This window comes from Spea bombifrons, chromosome 4, assembly GCF_027358695.1.
Source record: "Spea bombifrons isolate aSpeBom1 chromosome 4, aSpeBom1.2.pri, whole genome shotgun sequence".
In the NCBI taxonomy this organism is placed as follows: Eukaryota; Metazoa; Chordata; class Amphibia; order Anura; family Pelobatidae; genus Spea; species Spea bombifrons.
Window position 1 is genome coordinate 99,803,605 of NC_071090.1, and position 23,525 is coordinate 99,827,129.

At 37.9% G+C, this 23,525-nt stretch overlaps 2 protein-coding genes across 2 annotated transcripts; both read right to left on the reverse strand.

The window, feature by feature from the left end:
- Positions 1 to 1,709: 1,709 nt before the first annotated feature.
- On the reverse strand, positions 1,710 to 4,725 carry NKX2-6 (NK2 homeobox 6). Its single transcript, XM_053464885.1, has 2 exons — positions 4,333 to 4,725; positions 1,710 to 2,320 (listed from the first exon to the last, which is right to left on the reverse strand). Exons 1-2 carry the CDS (start codon positions 4,604 to 4,606, stop codon positions 1,770 to 1,772), a joined length of 825 nt encoding a protein of 274 aa, XP_053320860.1. The 5' UTR covers positions 4,607 to 4,725; the 3' UTR covers positions 1,710 to 1,769.
- Positions 4,726 to 15,998: 11,273 nt separating this feature from the next.
- Positions 15,999 to 20,807, reverse strand: STC1 (stanniocalcin 1). Its single transcript, XM_053464500.1, has 4 exons — positions 20,681 to 20,807; positions 18,590 to 18,732; positions 16,898 to 17,109; positions 15,999 to 16,369 (listed from the first exon to the last, which is right to left on the reverse strand). Exons 1-4 carry the CDS (start codon positions 20,799 to 20,801, stop codon positions 16,099 to 16,101), a joined length of 747 nt encoding a protein of 248 aa, XP_053320475.1. The 5' UTR covers positions 20,802 to 20,807; the 3' UTR covers positions 15,999 to 16,098.
- Between the last annotated feature and the right edge of the window lie 2,718 nt (positions 20,808 to 23,525).

Here is a 23,525-nt window from a genome sequence, read left to right on the forward strand (position 1 = left end):
CTCCAACACCGCATTATTTCTTACATTTCTGAAATGAAAATAGTATACCTAAATTATCCTCATCTCATTTGGTTTTCAATAAAGTCATTTTATGAGATTTCTGTGCCCTTAGAATCTTACTTTGCATTTATGATATGTAAATTGGGTTTAAAATTCCACAATTCCCTGATTTTCCTAAAAGGTTTCCTGTTTTGCTAAGGTCATCCCTACCCCTTTCATTCAATATGTCTCCTATGGCTTGTATACATAAAGCTTCTTTCAATATCTATCTATCTATCTATCTATCTATCTATCTATCTATCTATCTATCTATCATCTATCTATCTATCTATATATATATATATATTTATATGTTTGTATTTTTGGTGCGTTTCATCCTTATGGACTGGAACTTTGGCATTAAATTTAAACCACATCGCTTTAAAGTCGACCACTAAAGTCGTAACTAAACCCACAGCCCCAGATCGTCTATAATTATATGTGACATCATTTTCGATTTGCAATCTTCAGTTTCCAGTTTTAATTCTCAGAGAAAACTCGCATGACTTGTAAGCACTTCTCCCGAACTATGTATGTACGGTATATTTCATTTTGCCTGCTTGTATTATTCATCTTTAATCTATTATAATTAACATATTGTTTCCACATTAAAATACATTTAAAAATAAGGTTATTTTTGTTTTTACTGTAAATCCGAAAAATGGAAACCTTAATAATAATAATAATAATAACAATATTAACAATATAGCAATATAATAATAACAATAATAATAATTTGGCAGGACTGGCGTGAAACTCAGGGTTGCACATAAATCTTGGTGTTATATAAATAAATGGTAGTAATAATAATAATAATAATAATAAAGATATTCCAGAAAAATACCAATATATAGATTTATGCCTCAATGTTCTATCTGGAGGATCTATGAACCTCTTTATCTAATTAACCTGTATTAACAAAATCAAGACTTCTTGATGTCAGTATATATATATATATATATATATATATATATATATATATATATATAGATAGATAGATATACATACCTTATACCAGCATATCACAGAAATAATATCTATTTTATATTTCCATTAAAAAGAAAAAATACATTACTAAAACTTAAAAAGGCAAAAAAGTAAATCATTATTTTTGCGGATATTTTTATTCTAACAACCATTTTTAAAAATATATTTTTAACCCGGTCCAGACTAATTCTCCAAAGGTTGAAATCCGATCTAGTTCCTCATAATAAATAGTCGAGCAGAATAATTTTCGAAATTTTCAGACCCAAAAAATTAAACGTATTTTTTCCCAACCTGCAATGAATTATTAGCTTTTTTATTTTCATACGAAGAATATCAGTATAATAAATTTACAACATTTGATATAATTTTACATACATACATACAAAAATAAGAATATCATCAAAATGCTGTTTGGCAACATATTTTTCAGAGGTTCAACATTCGAAATTGTTTTTTTTTTAACATAACCAAAATAGCAAAAAACATAAAATAAAATGTGTTGGCGTTTGCATGTAATTTCTTATGACATCTTGTGTCTGTCATTCGTATATACGGTATATATATATATATATATATATATATATATATATATATATATATATATATAATTTGCATTGTAAAAACACATTTTGTACAATATTTGATAGCGAGCACCATACCTCTCCAGGGCAATAAGGTAAAAGCCACTACTATGCATTGTGATGACAACAGTTCGGCCGTGCTTAGGATGCCTCAGGTTCATGTCACCAAGCCCTGATGCCCTGCAGAGCAGCTTGTATATGTCCTTGTTGGGCACTGCCTGGCACTGCTGAGATGTTCATATTTACCAGCTGAGCTGCTGGGTTGACACTGGCTGGCACAGCTGGGGCACCTGGGTAATACCCACTGTTGCTGTAGGTACCATAGCAGACAGGGTAAGTGTACGGGCTGGTGTTGTATGGGGCAGAGAAAGTCTGTGCACTTCCAAGGCAAGGTTTCCCATCCCTAACCAAAACTGGCACTGCCACCCTGCGGGGTGGGGGTGGATGGCTTGCTAGCTCTAGGGATCTGTCTTGCTTCTGCCTCTTGCACTTGTATCTTCTGTTCTGAAACCAAATCTTGACTTGGGTAGAGGTCAGTTTCAAAAGGGCTGCCAGCTGCTCCCTCTCTGGGGCAGATAGGTACCTCTGCTGCTTGAATCTCCTTTCCAGCTCATACACCTGGAGCTGGGAGAACAGGACCCTGGGCTTCCTCCTCTGCCTCTGCTGGGGGCGATCAATGGGCTCCAATCTCCTTGTGCCACCCACAAACCTCCCTAGAAATGGGCAGAAAAATAGGTATAGTAAATGAAGATTTTTTTGCGTTCAATTTTAACCCCCTGAGTGACAAGAAAGGAGTCATTCATTGCTTTTCATTTGCTTGCACCAGCATATGTTTACTGCAGCAGCCACAATGCTTGTATAGTTTCTTTCTTTTCATTTTTTTGCTTTATTAAAAAATAAATATATGATATATATATACACACACACACACATATCTATGTGTGTGTATATATATATGATATATACACACACACACACACATGTATATATATATATATATATATATATAATTTCAGTCGACTTTTAATGTCTTAAATAATAAATAAAGCAGTGCACTACATAAATATGTTAGATAAATATTAATGTATATGATATTGTGCCTCTCATGTTTCTGAATTAAAGCGTGTGGTTATAATACTGTTTATATCTTTATATTTAATATTTGTATTAAAATATTAATAGTAAAAAAATATATGTTATTTCCCATAGATACTCTGAACATATTCAACAGGCATATATTCATTCCATAATCAGAATATAAACGATTTCGTCTCCTTATATTCTTATTCTTATATACATGAATACATGAATTTGTAAGTTCTAAATAAAAAAAATAAAAAACAAGTAATCAATGGTCGCAGCTGTAAGTACTGAAATTTCGTTCCTGGGTATGAGAATGAATTACGAGTAATAACTTCAGGTGTAGCAGTAAACATATGTTATAATATTCTACACCCTGATATAAATAAAGCATAATAATGCCTACCTAGTTGCATTGTTGCAGGATTAGAGATATATCGTGCTTGCATTATTAAACAGACTGTATATAATACTGAATAAAGAAATATCCAATATCCAGTTACCAAGCCTTCTATCTGAATATTCTCTTCTGAGCTCTGTGTTCGATTTCTATTCATCTTTACATGTTATACAGATGGTATGTAAAAAATGAATTATGCTACACACAAACACTCTTATTTATGCAGATAAAGTTACTATAATTTACTCTCTCCCAGCTTACACACACACACACACACATATATATATATATATATATATATATATATATATATATATATATATATATATATATATTTGGTGTGCTGTTAACGAATAATTACCGTGTAATTTATATATTAATTTAATTAGCCTATTATCACAAAAAAATATTTAATTCAAATTGTATGCAAGACCCTAAAATTCTAAGGGGTGAACATTAACATTTTCCGAATTAATTAATGTAGTTCATTTGTACTGATATAACTATATATATATATATATATATATATATATATATATATCGATATATGCATTCGGTGTATTATATAATATACGAGGACATGTTAATACTAATATTTAATGTGATTGAACAGAACGAAATATTCGTAAAAATACGTTAAATCGAATGCAGGAGTTTTCGCTATGAGCCGGATAAAATGTGTCATTATCGTTACACTTTTATTGAAATAATATATCAATATTGTTACACTATTATTAAAATAATGTATCATTGTTTTATTTCTAATGTTTTCCATTTCAGTCTATATGGGAGAAGTGGTATTAAATTAGCTAAATCTAGCCTTATCTTTTCTAAGAAAAAGACAATGAATTGAATACGGTATTAGAAACATCTATTCATTGATCTACAGCCATACAATTATGCAATACATTAAAGTAAAAAAATAATAATAAAGAAGCATTTTAATAATACAAGTGTAACTATAGGTGAAATAATTACATTGTATCAGATTGGCCTTCGACTGGTAATACCTGTTATTGAACTGTAATAACAGCTTTAGAAGGAGTACCTGGTTTCTACATTTTGGCACAGTGAAAACCAAAAATGATCATTTCTTGTAATCACCTGGTCTCTCTTTGGAATAAATTGTGAAATTAAAGCATATTTAGACACATAATAATATAATTAGAATGCTGGTATCTCCAAGGGTAGTCCAATTGCTCACTGAAGTCCTGTTTTGTATGGGTAATGAATGGTTGCACTCACTTTGATCCTGGTTCTGATCCGGATCTTCTCCGTCAGGAGATTCACAGGAAGGTCTGAAGGTCCCACTCTCCCCACATTCTCTGGAGGTCCCACTCTCCGCAATTTCTTCTCGCTCTTTGTCCCGAATAGGAGCTGGAGGTGCCTTGGTTTCTTGAGGGTTAGTACATATGGACACCAAAGGTGTCTCCTCCTGGCCAGCAGGGTGATTCGTGTGATCCAGCCTTAGAATATCTTTAACCGAGAATGGTGTGGTAGTAACAGGGCTGGGGAGCATGTTTGGGGAGGGTCACAGAGCAACTGGTCCCCAAAAAATCGCAAAGCAGGAGGAAGGGATCATGGAGCACCCTGGGTGTTCTCACTGCACACCTGGGAGATGGTGACCCCTTTGTAGTTGCCTCCTCTGACGTCTCTACAATGAAGCACTGCTCATTTTCAACTTGAGAGATAGTTTAAAGCTCCTCAAAGCCTATTGGCCAATATCCCACCAAGAGTCGACCCCTCCTTGAGTGATTCACACAGACAGGGGCCCATCCACATTCTCGCTGCACAAATACAGGACCGTAAACCTCTTACCTGTGTAGAGAAAGGCTTGCTATTGTGAGCTCTGAGCACCTTATAGAATGGACTGTATCCTGCAGTAATTCATTCCAACCCCCAGCACTGCAGACAGACACATCCAATACTTACCTGGGAAATCCAGCCTCTTAGATCTGCCATTGGGGAAGATTTCTAGCACAGATATATCAGGAAATAATCTGGAAAAGCAAATCAAAACACATCAAGGGCAATTATCCAGAAACTAAACCAACTGATTAACTAGGATTGACAAGACACTTTTACATTTCCTCCAAACACTCATTATTAACACAGGAAATGGCGCAACACAGAGGGTTAAATAATTCCACAAATACGCAGAATATAATCTATATTCAATACATGTAGTTATTTACATATTATTATTATTATTATTATTATTATTATTAGTAGTAGTAGTAGTAGTAGTAGTAGTAGTGGTAGTAGTAGTAGTGGTAGTAGTAGCCACATAATTATGTTTTTTTTAATTACCCTGAAATGCTTTCTGATGTGCTGTAAATATGTTGCTGTTTTCACTAAATATTTTACCAAACATTTATTTTCCTAATAAAATTACCTGATATCACAAAACAAAATAAAGTATTTTTCTCAACATGTTTAATTAGTTAATTAATTTAATGTTCATATCAAACCTTTACAACAAAAAGCCTGTCACTGTCTGTATTATGGGTAAATATATTGGTAATTTACGGAGAGCAATGATATATTAGAGCATTCAAAATAAAAGTTAATAAAAACCTCTTCTTGCTATTAAATCAAATAATATTTAGGATGATCATAGGGAAATCCGCTTTGGAGGTGTCCCTATTCCTAACCAGCAGTTGCAGGTAGACAGTGGGTTTCATGCTGGGTGTTTGTTAGTCTTTTACAAACTGATCAGTGTTTGTTTTTCTTATCAAACAAGTACTTGTAATGTGACAGTTCAGTAAAAAGAGAGACTGAACAGTTGATAGGTAATCCAAGACCCTACATCCATTAGGAGCACATTAGGAAGGTGATAATAGCACTTAGATTCCACTAAAGAGACCCCCTAAAACACCCCAAATCTAATGTCACGCTGTTTAACTAATTTTAACCATTAGAGTACTCTATATTTTATATATATATATTTTTGCCCCTTTTTTCATTTAAGGGGTTAATTACAAATCATTGAATGTGTCTTAATACCCCAGGGTAAATGCTAAATAAGAGGTGGAAATTGAAAAGCTGCTACACATACGACCTATGCAAAGGTTTCTGGACTTATCACAGTGTCTCTCAACCTCTTGTCTAAGCACCCTTTGGCATATTTCAGATGGGTTAAGATAGTATTCCGAAAACCTGTTTCATTTTAAAGTTTAATGGAATTTGCTAGGAATATTTCTTTGGTTGTATATTGTACAGTCATACTAATTTTGCAACCTTTTGTATTATCCTTTTATCATCTTATTCTTTGGGGTAAAATATCCTATTAGAAGCATTGTTACAAGCAATGCGTATGTTTGTGTATGTCTGCTAAGAGCTGTGATGGCAAACGTTCACCCTTCTTTCTTTGGCACATCATGGCTTAACCACTATCCTCTGAATCCTCATGCCATTTATTATCATTTGTATTACTATTGATTGATTTCTATCATATTGTGATATTATGCAGCTCAGGACATAACAAGTAGTGCATCACATAAACTTGGTGAAGAGGGACCAGCTCAAGGGATGTTGCATGGAGTGGTGCTGGTTCATCCATGTGGCTGGTCTCATGAACAACCAGCACCTGATGGTGACCAGTGTTGTAATCCATCATATGCCAGATATTGGCCAAAGTCCATGTACTTGTGCAATGAACACCCACCAAGACAGACAAGAGCAAACAATGTCATAGATGTTGCTTCTGTCTGTCAATATTTCTAGTCATTAATATATGTCATGGAAATATTCAGCCCTACATATATCAATGCTGCCTGCATGCTTCCTATGCCAGTAACATGTCTTCTTCTGTACCTTATGCGGTTTTGTATGTTTCAGAACCCAACACAAGTTTCATAGTAAAGTTGGTAAACATAGATGAAACTGCCTGCTACCAAATGTTGAATGTAAGAATGTTTGTAGGTTAAGTGTTTATAGATCTATATAAGTGCAGTTATATAATAAGTACAGTAGCCTCCTGGGGAGTTTGAATGGGTAGAGTAGGTATGAGTGCATTAGCAAAAAGGGTTTCTGCCCCACATAGCTTATAGTCTAAGTCTTGTTTTAGGAATGGTAGTCAATGAGTGTGAGTATCCTCATTTCATGCGCAACCACCACTACTAATCATTAAATTGCAGGATTAAGATGAGTGTGGAAGTAAATGTGTTTCTTATATCCGACCTCTTATCTGAACTGGACTTTTCTCATCCAGGGCAGTCATTTCAATTAAAATTCCCTTCCAGCGCAAGGCTTGGTGTTTGTTGATGGAGGTGACAGAATGGAGCCAGTCACTGATATGGATCCTGCTCGGGAGGGATAGGCACAGATAGCCACAGGGAAGACTAAACAAAGGGAAAAGACAGGGAGGAGAAGGATTTGAACTTCACAATCAGGAAGCTAAATAAATACTATGCAGATCCTCTTAAATGTGGGGACATTTTGGCAATTTAGGGTTATCAAACCCCAGGTACTCCTGCTTGTTTGAACTACAACTTTTGGCTATGCAAGTGAAAATAACATGCAGACTTTCACTGAGATATTGTTACAAATCTTTAAAAACCTCTTTAGTAGCTGGGACATTCTGGATTTGCAATCTATCAGCTTCAAAGTTGGATCCAGAGTATGTTTTCTGGATTTAAACTCATTTTAAGGTACGGTTTACCCCATGAGTCTATTCATCAAAACATTAAACCCCATCCTAAGAATTCAACAAACTGCTACCCTTGTCCTATGGCTGACTTCTGTGTGTTGAATCCATAGGTATTTCCATACAATTTGCTCACATATTAGGATTATTTACATCATGCTTCCATGCCTTCAAACATTTCAAAAGGCGAAAAGGGACAGGGACTTTTTGTTAAGGGGGTTTAAGGTGTGTAAAGGGGAGGTGCATTTACTAAAACTTTTTTTGGTAACTTTGTGATTGATTATATATATATATGTAAGGCACTGAGAAGAAAAATAATAGGGTTAATGTATACACAGATTTATGTATCCTGTCTAATAATACAATAAGTCAGATATTGTCTTGTTAAAGCCTCCTGTCACACAGAGGTATTTCTTCACCACCTTCTGATAATGTGTTAATTTCACCAAATTTCACCATACTATACATTGATTAGGATTTCACAGTTACCAGCGTGGACCTCATCCAATTAAGTTGTGGTTGCTGCCAAAGTCCACTTTAAACAGCATTGGGCTTATCAAGTTATTTGCCCCATAACAGTTATCTTGGTCGGGTTTTCGTTTTGGATCACCCTCCTGTCACTGGAGTGTTCAATGGACTCTAAGTTCTTGGGCTTGGAGTCTACATACTGTGGGGGATGCCAGAGGAACATGTGTGTTCCTGTACCAGCTGTTCTGCTAACATGATCTCTTTGTATCTCTGAGTGTGTCTTCATAAGGCTGGCTATTAATCCAGCAGCACTGTACACAGCCCCAGCATGTAACCAGCTCATATTACAGGCTCCAGATGTGTGCACAGCAGGTGTAAGTGGATGATTTCCACCAAAAGGCACTATGGGCTTTTTAAGTGCATGTGTCATAAACACATTTACCCAACTTTGTCATATTTAATCTCTTACAAAACTAACACTTGACAGTTAAGTTGGGCCATTTCTCCGCTGATGGGTGCTGGGAGGCTCAGGTTGCTCCAGGTCTGGGCAGGGAAGCTGGGTGGGGACACAGAAGACCTCACAGGGCCACTTTAAACTGGAGATAACAGGCAGGGATAAAGATGGGGTGCAGAAAGACAACCTCTTTAGGATAATGCCTGGTACATATTCAATCAAAAATGCTCAACCACTTGAAAAAAGGGTGCACTAGCTCTGCTGCATATTAAGCAAGTCTCTCATATGTTACAGGAGGTGAATGGGAACTATATTAGCATATTAGATTAGACTGGAGGCACTTTCCTAATGCATTCATACCTATAGCACCCCTATATAGACTACAATATTTACTATATATGATTGCACTTATAGTTACCTTCATTTATAGCCTTAGTAAAGTTCATTTGTTAGTGCTGAAAAATGCATACATACACACCTACATATATGTATGAAACACCAGATTCATATAATGATATATATTGATTACATATTATTGGAGGGATAAGGGGCTGTCCTCTATATATAATTCATTGGAGAAAGTCTTTATCATTAATTTTCGGCAGAATTATTTTTTTTAACATATCTGATTAAATCATAGATCACTCTTCTGTACCTGTATGCAGGTAGTGATGACAGTATATATATATGTATATATATATTATATACACATCAGGTATTCCCTGTCTCTCTATACACAGGGATTGTTGGGTTTCTTTAGGCATGTAAGGTTTTGTAAAGTATAAATGTGTTCCTTGATTGCACTAAATGGCCAGGCAGGTCCCTATATATAGTGATATATATTGTCCTGCTGGGGCTTTAGGTACAGACAGAAACCTTACACCCTGTGCTGCTGATGGAGAGATGGCGCCAGAGGTGCGAGATGCTTGCCTAGGATTGTGGCAAAAGCAGGAAGGAGGAGAACAAGCATTATCCTCTCCTAATGACTCTTATCTGCTGGAGATAAGAGCCTCTACTTTCTGATAAAGCCCCCTCAGTGACATTAGTGGCCACAACGTGTCCCTCATTAGCCCTGTCACCCACCTCCCCGGAATAGCAGCCCTGTGGGATCTCAGCGTTTCCTGTTTGGTTTCTGGTAGGACTGATGAGACCACAATCCCCAGCTTTATCTGCAGACGGGACTTCTAGTTTGGGAAGTTACCAGGGCTTTATTAAGATAGGAGGCAAAAAAAAGGGGGAGGGGGAGGTTAGAAAGCTCCCACAGGATTAATTCGGATTAAGTGGATCTACTTAGACCATCTTCTCTTGTAAGTATGCCTTGGACCATACCATTATTTGGTATTATATAGTATATTCACACAATGTATATGATAGACATAACATTTTTATATAAATTATATATTTATATGATACTTGTATGTATTTGACATATTTGTAATATTTGTAATATTTGTAATAAACTTTGAATTTCATGCACATGAGTTGTATTGATTTTTCTATTAGTAGTAAACATTGAAAAATATATAATTTCATTTGTAATTATATATATATATATATATATATATACTCAATCTCTATCTATCTATCTATCTATCTATCTATCTATCTATCTATCTATCTATCTATCTATCTATCTATCTGCTGTTTAGAACAGTAATCATAATTTTGGACAATTTTTTACTTGTTAAAAATAAAAATGCAGTAATTTTAGGTGAACTTTGTATTGTACATAAAAACATTTTTATATTTTAATTTGAATTACTATAATTCATTGTAGCGCTGCACTTTTAAACAATGATTATTAACGGTTTTACAAAGAAGACATTAATCCAATTTCTTCATTTCTGTTATTCTTAGCTTTAGCTATGTATACAAAACTATAAATATACCAAAAAAGGCTTTGGACTGTAAATTAGTTTAGGTGTAAAATGTGTACATTAGTTTTGCATATGTTTGTGTAATTTCAAAGCAGGGGTATTGTAAGCGATTTGTGGTTTTTGAGCAATTTATGGCCGTATAGTGTGATGGAATCCCCAATTTTTATTCATTAGATAGATGTTTTTTGAATGGTATTTTCTGGGCATGCGCTGAAATCTTGCCTTGTTCTTTGAACTCATGACCTTATAGATGGTAAATTGGTAATATATTCTATATTATTTCATGATAATATATTATTATATATTATATAAAGCTAAACTATGATATATTATCATGGATATAGCATAACGTATCTAATAAGCAGGGCTCAATGCCTCTCCTTCACCTCTATCTCTTTCTCTCCCTTCCCCTCTCTCCTCTGTCTCACTTGACACTTGAGGTCTACTATAACACAATATAATATCAGTTTGAAAGCCATTCACTAATACGCTTACCTGCAGAGCTTAATTCTGAAACCAGAGACGCCAGGCACATATGGAATTGCTCAGAGGAATCCTATTTATCAAGGCGATGCTTCAATCTGTTACATATAAGTAATGATGTGTTCTTTTTGTAAGAATGTACGTGTACATATATGTGCTCCAACAAGGCCTATGTCCCAGTTAGAGAGTGCTGTGAGTGCGGAGGGGTTCAACAAACACTGCTTAACTCCTGACCCCTTTAAGTCAATATTACTCTTGTTCTACCTTTTGTGCGTTGGATTGGAGATATGTATATTTATTTACATTCAAGTGGTGTAAAAGTCAATTTGCCTGAATTAAGTATGATTTATTTTAAGAGTACAACTGAAAGATTTTTAAGATTAAACAATAAACGCCATTACTCTATGGAGATGGAATGCGGAAATCTGTATTGTTGATGCATCATTTTGTACTAAATCCAATATTATTACTACAAAATTACACGGTACTGATACATTTATAACATTATTAAGTATATAATGGAACAAACTCACATTTTGATATTTATGCCCTCCGGGTGCCATGTAATGGTAGGGGGGCAATTCCTTCCCCAACAACTAAATGGCGCTATCACCATAAACATAGAAGAAACAAACAAATAAAACTAACAAGACCAAAGTAAACGTGTATGGCATTAGTAAATACAGTGCTGCACGTTCTACATTTATTCAAGAGCTTTTAAATGAACTTTGATCAAATAATCTGACATAATTGCCCCCAACTCACCCGTTTCCTAAAAAAATGGACCTTTACATTTATCTCTGCAGTGTACAAAGCTATCTTTATTTATTTACTATAGCAGACGGGTGTCACATAACACACGGGGCAATATTTCAACGAATAATTACAAGGCTGCCATCACAGTTTTGAGACCAGTATTACCATAAGATCCAGGCCCACTTCTCCATCAAGTCAATCTCTTAATGTTCTCCTCGTATTAAAATAAAGCCTTCCACTCTTGCCCTAGATTTCCTGGTCATGTTTTTTTTTCGTGTTAAAAAAACACCCCCCCTTTCCCAGGTCTCTCATATTTACAAAATGTTTTTTTTTTTCTTTAAAAATACCACATTTATAGATGTTTTTTTTTTGTTTTGTTCTTTTAAAAAATGGTTCATTCCCCATGTCCACCCATGTTAGCCTGTCCATCCACCCCTTCCCCGATCAGCTGCAACCAAAGAGAAGCTTCATTTGAACATTGGTACCAAGTTCAATCACGGTCATCCAGTTGCAACACTTTTATGAGAGCCTAAATTATTATGTTTAAGTATATTTGCATGATAAAGCTGACGATGTTGAGTGGACTGGCAACTTCCTAGCACAAGACCCATACTTTGTGTTTACCAACAGACAAAAACTATCTCCAAAACAGTAATGAGTAATAAGTGACTTCAGGTATGGCTCAACTGTACCTAGACATTCATCAGTCAAGTACTGAGGATCTCTTTGACCCGCCATATGCTAAGGTGGCTGAGCTTACTCTAGACTGATGACATGATCACCTTCTGCACAGACCACCAGTCGGTGAAAACATTCATCCAGACCCATGAGGACTTCAACGGAGCTTCAGGAGCAAAAGTCAACTGGGGAAGCTGGAGACCATGTTGTTTGGCCAGTGGGAAAATACCTGTCCTGTTTTTGTTTCCCATCAAGACTTCATAGAGGTCCTAAGTAGTGCCAGATTTGGAATGACTAAGCTGTTCTGGCGACAAGGCTAGCGGGCCACTTAATGATGTTCAGTATATGCGGCCAAACTGGTTAATGGGTTACTTGTGCAGAGGAATTTTGGTTAGATCTTGACTGCCTCATCCTATATAGTAATCTAATAATCCCGGTTCTTTCTCATTTCAGACAATTTCTTAAATGTTCGTATATTTATTAAGTCAACTTAATGAAGGATTTAAGAAAATGACAGGGTTCCTTTAATGATGTTACAAGTACTGAACAACCAATTCATTAGAATAATTTTACACATGGAGGTAAGTAGTGCGGGGGATTGCGCAAGCACAGGCGTGTTTCACCAAAACATTTAAAACATTGCACACATATCAATTATCTGCTCTGAGGCTTAAGTCAGGGTTCTTGGATTCAGGTGAGATTTGACACTTTACACCATAACAGTTTATACGAGTGTATAATCGTGCATTATATTTATTAGTGATAATAATCACGTTTTGTGCTCTAGTTATACTTACAGCCTAATACAATCCCTGGCTACCATTACCCACGGTCAAAATCTGTTTTAATCATATTTTTTGCATTGAAAATAACACAAACTGTAATATTATTATATAGGATGATAACTAATAGGTATATAATATATATGATATATAAATGTCTGCTATATTTATTTATTACATAATTTAAACTTGTTTCCCTATATTTATTTTTACAAATAGTATTGTAGTTTGCTGAGCTTTGTTAAAGATGTTCATAATTTCAAAGTTTTCATAATTTTTAGATGGCAAAAAAAAAAAAAATGTTTAAATAAATTGAACCAATTAAATGTACACCATCAGCTAATATTATTTTTTTAAGCAATGTAATTTAAATCTGAATGCAATTTATAGGAATATATAATTAATTTCACACTGAAAAAATATTATTTTATGCATACATATTAAAGATATATGGTACCTGTTGGAATAAATCATTTATTGATTTATGTAGCTCTATCATATTCTGCAGCGCTGTACAATAGATAAACAGGACATGAAAAGTAATAGAAACAAAAGGTAAGAAAAATCCTGCTCCAATGAGCTTACAATCTAGAAGAGAAAAATATTGGTCTTCAATAAAATGGATGATACAAAAATAATTTATCTTAATCATTTCTTTTATTCTCTGTTTTAATATAGTGTGTAGTTTTGAATAATTTAGCTGACATATGGAACTTACATTTTACTCCCAATTAAAATGGGTAACTCATAAAATAGACTACTATTAGATTATTATTATTACTTAATATTTAAGAAATTTGAGACACTTTCTTAATAACAGGATTTGGTCTAAAGATATATTTTATTACAATTTATGTATTTTGTTTATTAATTTAAAAAATTCTGCATTGTTAGTTGTACATTTTGTTTATCATTCATCAATTCCTATTTTTAATGTGCTGTTTAACTAAATGCAACCAGCATTAAAGCCATCATTCCTAGTGCTGTCTAATACCCAAACCCTTCTAAGAAGCCAGAATCCTCCTGCCAACCTAGATGTAATGTAAGGAAGTTTTACGTTATTGAGCGGGTGGTAGTTGAGTTGAACAGTCTCACAGCAGAGGTGGTAGAGATTAATACAGTGATGGGATTTAAACATGCATGGGATAGACATAAAGCTATTGTGAATCTAAGATGACATGAAGAACTGATTAAGGTTTGAGTTGCAGGAAAATATGTATGTGAGCTCTAGCTTCAGTAAATAGACTCTGATGAGCAACATTTATAGAGCGATTCTGGGGCAAAAATGCTTAATTAAGCCATCAGGAATATCCAATAGCCTTTCTATGCAGTCATGCTAGGGAGGTGTTTATCACAGAACTTTTGGGCCTCATAGCGATAAAAAAAACTATTAATTTACTGGGAATCCAACAGCCCTAAACTCCCCAATTAGTGAATTTACAGACAGACATTTGCAGAGTTTAGTGTGATCTGCCACTGAGGTGAAGCAAGTTCTTCTTCCCTGACATGCGCTGCCGGTGGAAGCCAGTCGTGTTTGTAAGACCTGGCAGGCTTCACCATGAAATGCGACTTAAGATAAATGATGTAACATTCTCTGCTATTGTCTGCTTCAGACGCAAGGTCTGACTCCAGAACCAGTGACAAGTCTGTCTGTGTGGGGCTCAACGACAGACAGAAAATTATAGGCGTTTATGATAGGCGACACAAAAGCCAAATCCTGGCAATTAATCAAGAAGAGTAATGTTTTACATCAAGAAAAAAAAATATTAATGCAGAATTACAACACTGCCCCCTTGTGGCAGATAGAGTAAAATGTAAAATTGGGGTTGAGACAGAACACAGGTATAGAGTCCTTTGGTTCATTTACTAATCCAAGAGAGTTACACATTTCAGCAATCAGGGATAAAACTAATCTAGATTTCAACAATAAGGAGGCATCTAATTATTCTGTTAAATGTATTTTATTAGGTAAGCCAAAGTAAGCTTTTAACATGTCAGGCTTAACTAAATTTAAAGGGACACACCAAGGCTGAAATAATAATAATATGTATAGTTGACATTTAAATATATATATATATATATATATATATATATATATATATATAAAACATGATAAGCAGTAATTCTTCAGTGTAATACCCGGTTCTTTTATCTGAATTAAATTTCTAATAATTAAATACCAGGGAAACAGGTAATAAAATCGAACCCATCGTTAGGAGCAGAAATGATGATTACTTGTACAGTGATATATAATGATGGCTGTTAAAGATGATGGCTACCTCAACAAAACATCATATTTAGAAAAGATACATACATACACCAGGCAATAGTAAAAGATACAATAAAAGGCAGACGGTAGGACACATTTTAAATGAGGTATCTATGACACTACTTTTTTTGGATACACTTTTACAGTTAAGTCTCAACATCATCACAACTGTTATTAAACTTGATTTTAAGGGGAAATACATAAATATAGAGAAAGTGTTTGTTTTTTTAAATAAAAATAATAAATACAAATAAAATAAGAACAATGTTTCACCTGAGTACCATAATCAAGCCACCTGAAGAACACAGCTGCTTGAACACAGGTGAATAGCTTAAAATAAATATTATTGGCCAGTAGGGGGATTTGGGATAAAGCTGCCTTTGAAAGTTAGGTATCAGCCATGGAAATAAAACATGGAAAATAAAATTAAGTTTAATGATAAATATGCACTAAATTATATGTATTCTAAAACATATCTAGAAAGGAATGTTATCTGTTCTTGTTTTTTAGAAGCACTGAATTGGCCAATCGCTTACAAAAGGGGGAGTTTGTATAAAGTTCTAGGTCGTTCTCCCAGTTCTGGTGGTTCCTGGGGGTTAGTCCAGTTCCAAGGAGTCCCGGTTGTACGCGATTGGACCCGAGCTCTCGCTGCGAAGCCCGCCAAGGTAGATCCGCAGCGTCTGCGGGTCTAGGTTCCTCTTGCGGTTGAAATCCGCCTTGGGTTGAATATGGAGGCACTTGTCGCTTTGCAGCGCTTTGAACAGGCTGGCGAGGTTGGGCCCTATGTGATCCATCAGACGGCTCTTCACAGCCGACACGGTGTCATCGTCACACTCCAGGAGGCTCCGGAGAAGCTTGTTGTAATATCTGTGTCAGAAGACATGGTTACTATCTAGTTAGAGGTACCAGGAGTGCCATATAACGCCGGACGCATGTCACTTGCACCAGAAAGGTGGCAGCCATCACTAGAAGAGGTTATATTAAAGCAATTAAAACAAAAGCTAGGCGAGAATCCCTTAGAAACCCCCGGGATTATTTAATTAACTTAATTGCAGCTTCTGGTAAAATAATTCCAATTGCAAATCCCGCAGAGCTCTTCCTGGTATCAGCCGGTGTTGGCACCAAAGAAAGAGCTCTGAAGCCACACTGCGGCGACTGAACGAAATAGCCTGGAATAAACCGGTGACTAGGTTTTGAGGACAGTACAAAACGTCTAGACTTTTGATCGCTTAATAAGGCGGCGTCGTTAAAGTTAATAGTTTCAATGAACATAAAAATGCACAATTCTAAGGAAAAGCAAAATAAAAGCGGGATTTATTGTAAACCGCCAAGCTCGTTTCTGGTGTCGTTTCCAGGGATGTAGAGTTTGAATCACGGGGCCAAACCAGTCCTCACCTGTTGGGAAAGAGATGTGGCAGATGTACGACCTCCGTGATTGCGTCCGGGTTGTAACGAGCCACCGAGCAGATATCCAGCTTGGCGTAACATTCCTCCTGCACGTCGGAGATCAGTCTCTGCAGACTGGAGCAGCGGCGCATGGCCAGGAACATCTTGGTGGTTATACCATTCACCAGACACTTCAGGCTTTCCTTCACAAACACCTTGCCCTGCAGACGGAGCACGCCAGATCAGAGCAGCAAATGGTAGTCGCGCTGTTTGAGCCCAAGCAGGTACTCATACTCACATCAGATCACATTCTAGGAGTCTGATGTTGACCTTAATTTTCAGCCATTTCTATGGTTCTATCTCTGTTTTTTTAGCCCAATGCACCAGACAAACACCCTGATGTCTTATCTTAGAATAATCCCTCAGCCTGACTATGGAAGAACAGACTTCGCTAGCATTGCCACAAAGAATCAGCTCAGTGTGGTACTGGAGCAGGGAAGGTCATCCAAAATATAACATGACCGACAACAATGGCCGCCTCTGGGTCAAAATAGAAGATATTTTATAGAGCTGGTACCTCACCACACTTGTGTTATTAAAGGTCGGCTCTGTAAACAGTGTTTCTACCCCAATATACTATTTGAACAATGCTATATTGGGGGGTTGAAATACTTTTTGAAGGTCAAAAATCATAACAGTGAGAAGGCAGTATAATGTAAACCAGAGTCTGTCAAAACTTACCGTATTTGCTCGACTAAATATTAATTCACATGTAAACTATTTTTCATATTTAATAAAAACTATTACGGAGAAAAATGCATTTTTTGTTTTTATTTCCTTTTATTTGCCAACCTGCCCCCCTATTATGCACATCTGCCCCTCAGCTATGCCTTATACCCCCCAGATATGCCTTATACCCCCCATAAATGCCTTATACCCCCCAGATATGCCACTCTGCCTCCCTGATAAGCCACTCTGCTGCCAGATATGCCTTATACCCCATTTATGTCACTCTGCCTCCCAGATATGCCTTTTAACCCCATATGTGCCACTCTGCCCCAGATATGCCTTATACAGCCCTATATGCCACTCTGCCTCCCTGATATTCCCTTTAACCACCTATATGCCTATGTGCCTCCCTGGTATTCTTTTTAACCCCCTATATGCCACTCTGCCTCCAGAAAGCTCTTATACCCCCCCATAAGCCACTCTTACCCTCCCCCGACTTACCAGTGCTTCCCTAGACTTGTCCTCCGTGCTTCAGATTCCTTGGTGTCTAGTGGGGCAACATCCGCTGCTGCTGCCAGCACTTCCGCCGGGGCTTCTCTGGCTTCCCAGAGGAAGTGCCGACAGCAGCGGAGGTTGTCTGCGCACATCGCTTAAACCTCCACCGGCCACCAGAGAGGAGGATCCAGGTCCCCTGCAGCGCTGCGGGGGATCTGGATCTTAGTCTTGTAGTCAGACCTCTATTTTGAAGACAACCTCGAATGCAAGACGATGGTTATTTTTCAGAGCATTTGCGCTGAAAAAAAACCTCATCTTATAATCGAGCAAATAGGGTAACTTGAAATTTGGTCTAAAATGGAGGCATGATGTCAGTGGGAATTGCTGTAGGCTGGGTTGAATAAAACTCTAATTGGCATTGCTACAGTCCCATCGCATGCTATCGATCTATTTGCTATCATACATTAGTCTCTGTACCTGCGTGTCGAACTTGGCCGCACTGTGTAGGAATGACTTGCAGATGTCGTACATCCCGTCCGTGTCACAGGTCGAGTTTTCCAGGCAGGCAAAAGCTCCACAACCCACCTGCAGAGCTCCATTCAGGCAACGCACCACTTCTACTGCGGGGAGAGCAAAAGACAACATCATGAGAATTGCAATAGTTATTTGTCTCGTTTACCTCCATTTACAGATTTGTTGTGCATTCTCTTTATGTAGCTGTGTCCTGGGCTGGATAGTGCATGTTTTATTTTTTTTCCAAATGGGTTTTGGGCTGACTTGTTACTGGGCCTCTTGGCTGGATTTGCCCCCCAGGCTGAATGTTGCCAACCCTCCACTGATTCTTTCATCAGTCAGAATGAGACCTTACTGAGGTCCAACATTGAGATAGACTGAGAATGGCTCTGAACAAAATGGAGGCTCTTTGGCTACAGTGGTCGAATGGGGATGACACTTCGTAAAAGAGTGTGAAGTAGATAATCTAGAAGGACCATAACTCCCATGGGGCAAGAGACAGGAAGCTACCCCAGGCACTCGCAGCAATGCTCCTACGTGCCTGTGACGACAGTGTGGGCCAGAACCTCCAGCCCTTCCTCAGGTGCCAAGGGTCCAAGTAATGGCTTTAGTATCTAGCAGAAACCCAGTGGAATCTCTCAAATTGGAAACATTTTACCGTGTAAGAGAGACATGAGGTTTCTATGGTGACTAAACCGCCCCTCGACGCCCCAGAGTGCTGCAGCATTGCGGAGCTGCTCTGCATCCCTGACATAATCCTATTTGCTGTGCTCAACATCCAGCTGCTACCAGGTGGACCTTACTCCAAGCCTAGTCCCCGGCAGTCTGCGGCAGAACAGAGCTGTACAGAGTACTTTGCGCTTATACAGCTAAAGTACAAGCTATGGACGTAGGGCAGGAAGATATCAAACATTCCGCCATTGAAATGGATAACACCCCAACTTCATAGCATTCTTAGATGGATGAAGTGGTAGCCTCTGCGCTTGGCCCATCAATAAGCTTTGGTGGCATTTCATCTGGCAAGAAAATACTGGGAGGACAATACTAAAAAGAATACACATTAAATAAAGGTTCACATTGGGCACAGGACCGGTCCCAGATTGAACAGTGCTACAGGCGAAACGCCCCTTTCTGAACCCAAACCAGTCCTTGCCGTGTCCTTTCTATACTTTTAGATCTTGTTTGCATGTCCTCCACATGTGTACCAGGCTTCTACACGTGGGGTCTAGTCTCTGGGGTCAGTCCCTCCGCCCAGGTACCCCAGAAATCTGCCTAAGTCCCCTGGCACTAGGACCAGCCCAGGCTGAAACCAAACACTAGGGTTTTTTTTGTTGAGAAACGCAGGTATAGTTAAGCAGAACGCAACGGGATGCAGACCACTTGTAGGTCGTAGATATTGCCCAGCTGGACAGACCTCATACGTCCATCATATACCAGGCTGATGGAAGGCCGGCCCATGAAACTTCTTTATTGGACAATAATGATATTATCTGCCCCGCACCCACCATCAAAGATCACAGGTTCAACCTTCCCCAGATACCCCCTTTTCACTACATTAAATAAAACATAAGCCCACTTCTGAAATGCAATCACTCAGGACACAAGCACAGTCTAAAGGGAGAGTGGTGTCTGAACATGTCTGAACCAGAAATTGCAAGCATTCCAAAAGAGTAGTGGGTTGACAGACTAGCTTCCCAGCAGAGCTATAACTAAGGGAGAAACTATGTACCTTGGACTGGCTCCTATTCGAGTTACACTAAGTGTTTGACAGAACAGACGGATAAAACATGTAATCCCCAAGATGGTCACTAAATCCTCTCCACAGATCTCTCACAGCATTTAAAAGTCAGACTGCTTATACATCACCCAACCATGCTTGCCTGAAGAGCTTACATTCCTTATAGAAATTATCTATTTGGACTTAAAGGCATTCTGTAAACTGTGGTACCAGTGGCCCTAGGGGCATTCTAGATCAAAAGAGAGCTACATCTAAACTATTCATTTCTCACCCCCTTCACCAACACATGCCCCTTGCCCATCGTCCTGCCCCCTTACCCGAAGACTGTGATGCCATCCTCCCCATCCTGATGCCCAGGGAATCATTCTGCTCCGTGTCATGGGCGGCACTCACACCGATCAGCAGGAGGAGACCGAGTGCCCTTGCCATGTATGCCATTCTCTTTCAGCCTGCCCGTATCCTCTCTGCAGGTTGGTGGGTTATGGTCTCTACCTTTATACAGATGACTTATCGACACGAAACATCGGCAGCCAATCGGGGCTGTCATTCCACCAGCCAATCAGGGCTAAGACTCATTCATTAAAAAAAAGTAGGAAGCCCCCACCGCAAGATTTCCCGACAATTTAGACCACCTGACTGAGCATAATGCCTTCCGATTGCTGGGGGAAAGTGTGACATTAACCCGTGATCTGCCGGCAAAGGAGGCTGTCACCCCTTCCTGCCACCTGTCACCCTATACACTGCAACATGCCAACTATCGTGACATAAGAACATGGAGATATAAGGGCTAAGAGCACTGTGAGTGGTATATTAGTGTTACATACTGTATGTGTGTGTGTGTATATATATATATATATATATATATATATATATATATATATATACACAGCATATAATATATATATATACACACACACAGCATATAATATATATATATATATATATATATATACACACACAGCTTATCATTTATATATATATATATATATATATAAAGTATACATTTATGTGTATATATATATACACATATATATAACTTTCACCCAAATCTAGAATAACGTTAAAATGAATGAACCCGTTTTTAAATGAGAGAATCCCCAGAGGATTAACATCCTTTTTCTAATTCAACAGATTTTATTATTTTATTATGAACCCCCAGCTCCTAAAAGGTTAAAGCACAGAACATACTATCCGTTCTTGCTTTTTAATCCCATTCACTCTGTATTGTGCCTGTTCTGTTTCCTCAGGTCCTGTCCCATGGGAAATGTCCTATAAATATTCATCCGGCCATACACCGCCTTTTTAATGGAGCAGAACCTGCGCGGATTTAGCACCCGGGAAGCGGCATTAATGCTTTCTTCCATTACTAAATTTTAAGTTATAGGTAACCCATCAATCAGTATGTCCAGCATGCTATAAGATTTTATATACTTTATAAGTATTTTTTTCCGCCCCACTCAACATTGCTAAATGACTGTATTTTGCACGGCAAATCCCTGTTCTAGTTTAATGAATCCACTTTTTCTCTAGAAGAACATTAATTGCTAATAAACCTCAGCAGATGACATTTTATTCTGTTTCTTGAAGATTTAAAAGGACACCCCAGCCGTAAGGTCCCCTTGCGTATGTGTTGATCTCCCATTGAGTTTAATCGGAGCACTTTCCTGCCACTGATTGGTTGCTTCAAGCAGCCAATTAATGATAAGAATCGTCAGACTATGAGGAAGGACAGCAGCTGCAGGGCTGCAGCTTCTACCTTAGGTAAGTGGCAAGTGTCCTATCTATTTTTTGTAGCTTCTGAAGAATGTATAATAAATTACTCACACAGCACCAGGGACATTAAACTTTAATCACATAAACTCAATATAGATGCACCATACAGCCTATCAGTGCCGGCTTTTGTGTCACAGAACAAATAAACATTCCCAGCATAAAGCTATGAATGAGGCAAAATTGGACTTGATTGAAGAATTCTTTCTGGGAATGGTTTGGGCATTTAAAGGTTCTAGGAATGATGTTTTTAGTTGTGAAAGTATTGTATTCAGCAGATTAGGGGGAACAGAATGCCAATTGTGTTCTGAGACAATTTCTCAGAATTCAGGAGCTGCCGGTTGGAATCTTTGCGATGGTCTATAATATGGGCAACGTCCTCAGGGTCAGCTCGGGGATGGATGATTGTAATTTGAGTAACAGTACGTTTGGTTGAAGGGTTAATACTCTGCCCACTCCAAGCTGTAATGTATGGCAGTAAACTAATGGCAAAGCCGGGCATTCTGTAGATGTAATACGGTTCGATGTGGCAGAGGAACGTGGCGAGGTCCATGCATCGAGTCACCCTGACCTAATGGTAAACCCATAGCAGCTCATGGTTCCTCCAGGACTAAACCCCCAGTTTCAGCCCCTTAGTACCCTGATGAAGACTCCTGTCTTTTAATGGGGTTTATCATTAAATGATTAATGATCTTAAGAGGTGCTCCAACACTATACATGTGTCATTTTAGGTATTTAGTATAAATTGTAAGCATTTTATTTTATGTTTTTAGTTTTTTGTATTTCTTTCTGAGAGTTGGTTGTGCTACAGCCGATACATGGATGGGGTAACTTCCAAGGAGCAAGAGGAGGAGCTGCCCCAGGCTGTGCCACTTTAGCCATTCCAGTGCCAATACCCCAGTGCCCCCTTCTGTTTTCAGTAGAGGATATGACATCATATCGGAAGAGGACCTCTGATCCTGCCCCAGGGGCCAAGAGCACTAGCTATGGCTCTGGCGTTCCCAATTGATAAATTATGACTGCAGAGGACAGCGTTTCGATCTTGTTAATCATCGTGCTCACAGTGGGGATTTGTGGCGGCCCCTGTGTTCTCTTTGAAGTCGAAGAAGCGCCTTTGGCATCCTCTATGTACCGAAAGATTATGTCAATGTCTCCGGATTGGCCAGATCGGGTTTTATCTGCCATAAATTAATCCATGTTTCTACAGAGATTTCACGCAGTGGCGCCGTTGATTGAATTGATAGCTTAAGTAGAAAAGCCCTGGGCTACCTGACTTCTACCCCAACAATGTCACTGGCATACTATTGCAATATGGCATATCCTTTATTAGCATTATTATCATGATATGCATCACAATTACGTGATATTGAAGTGGTCCTGTCGGTCACGTAT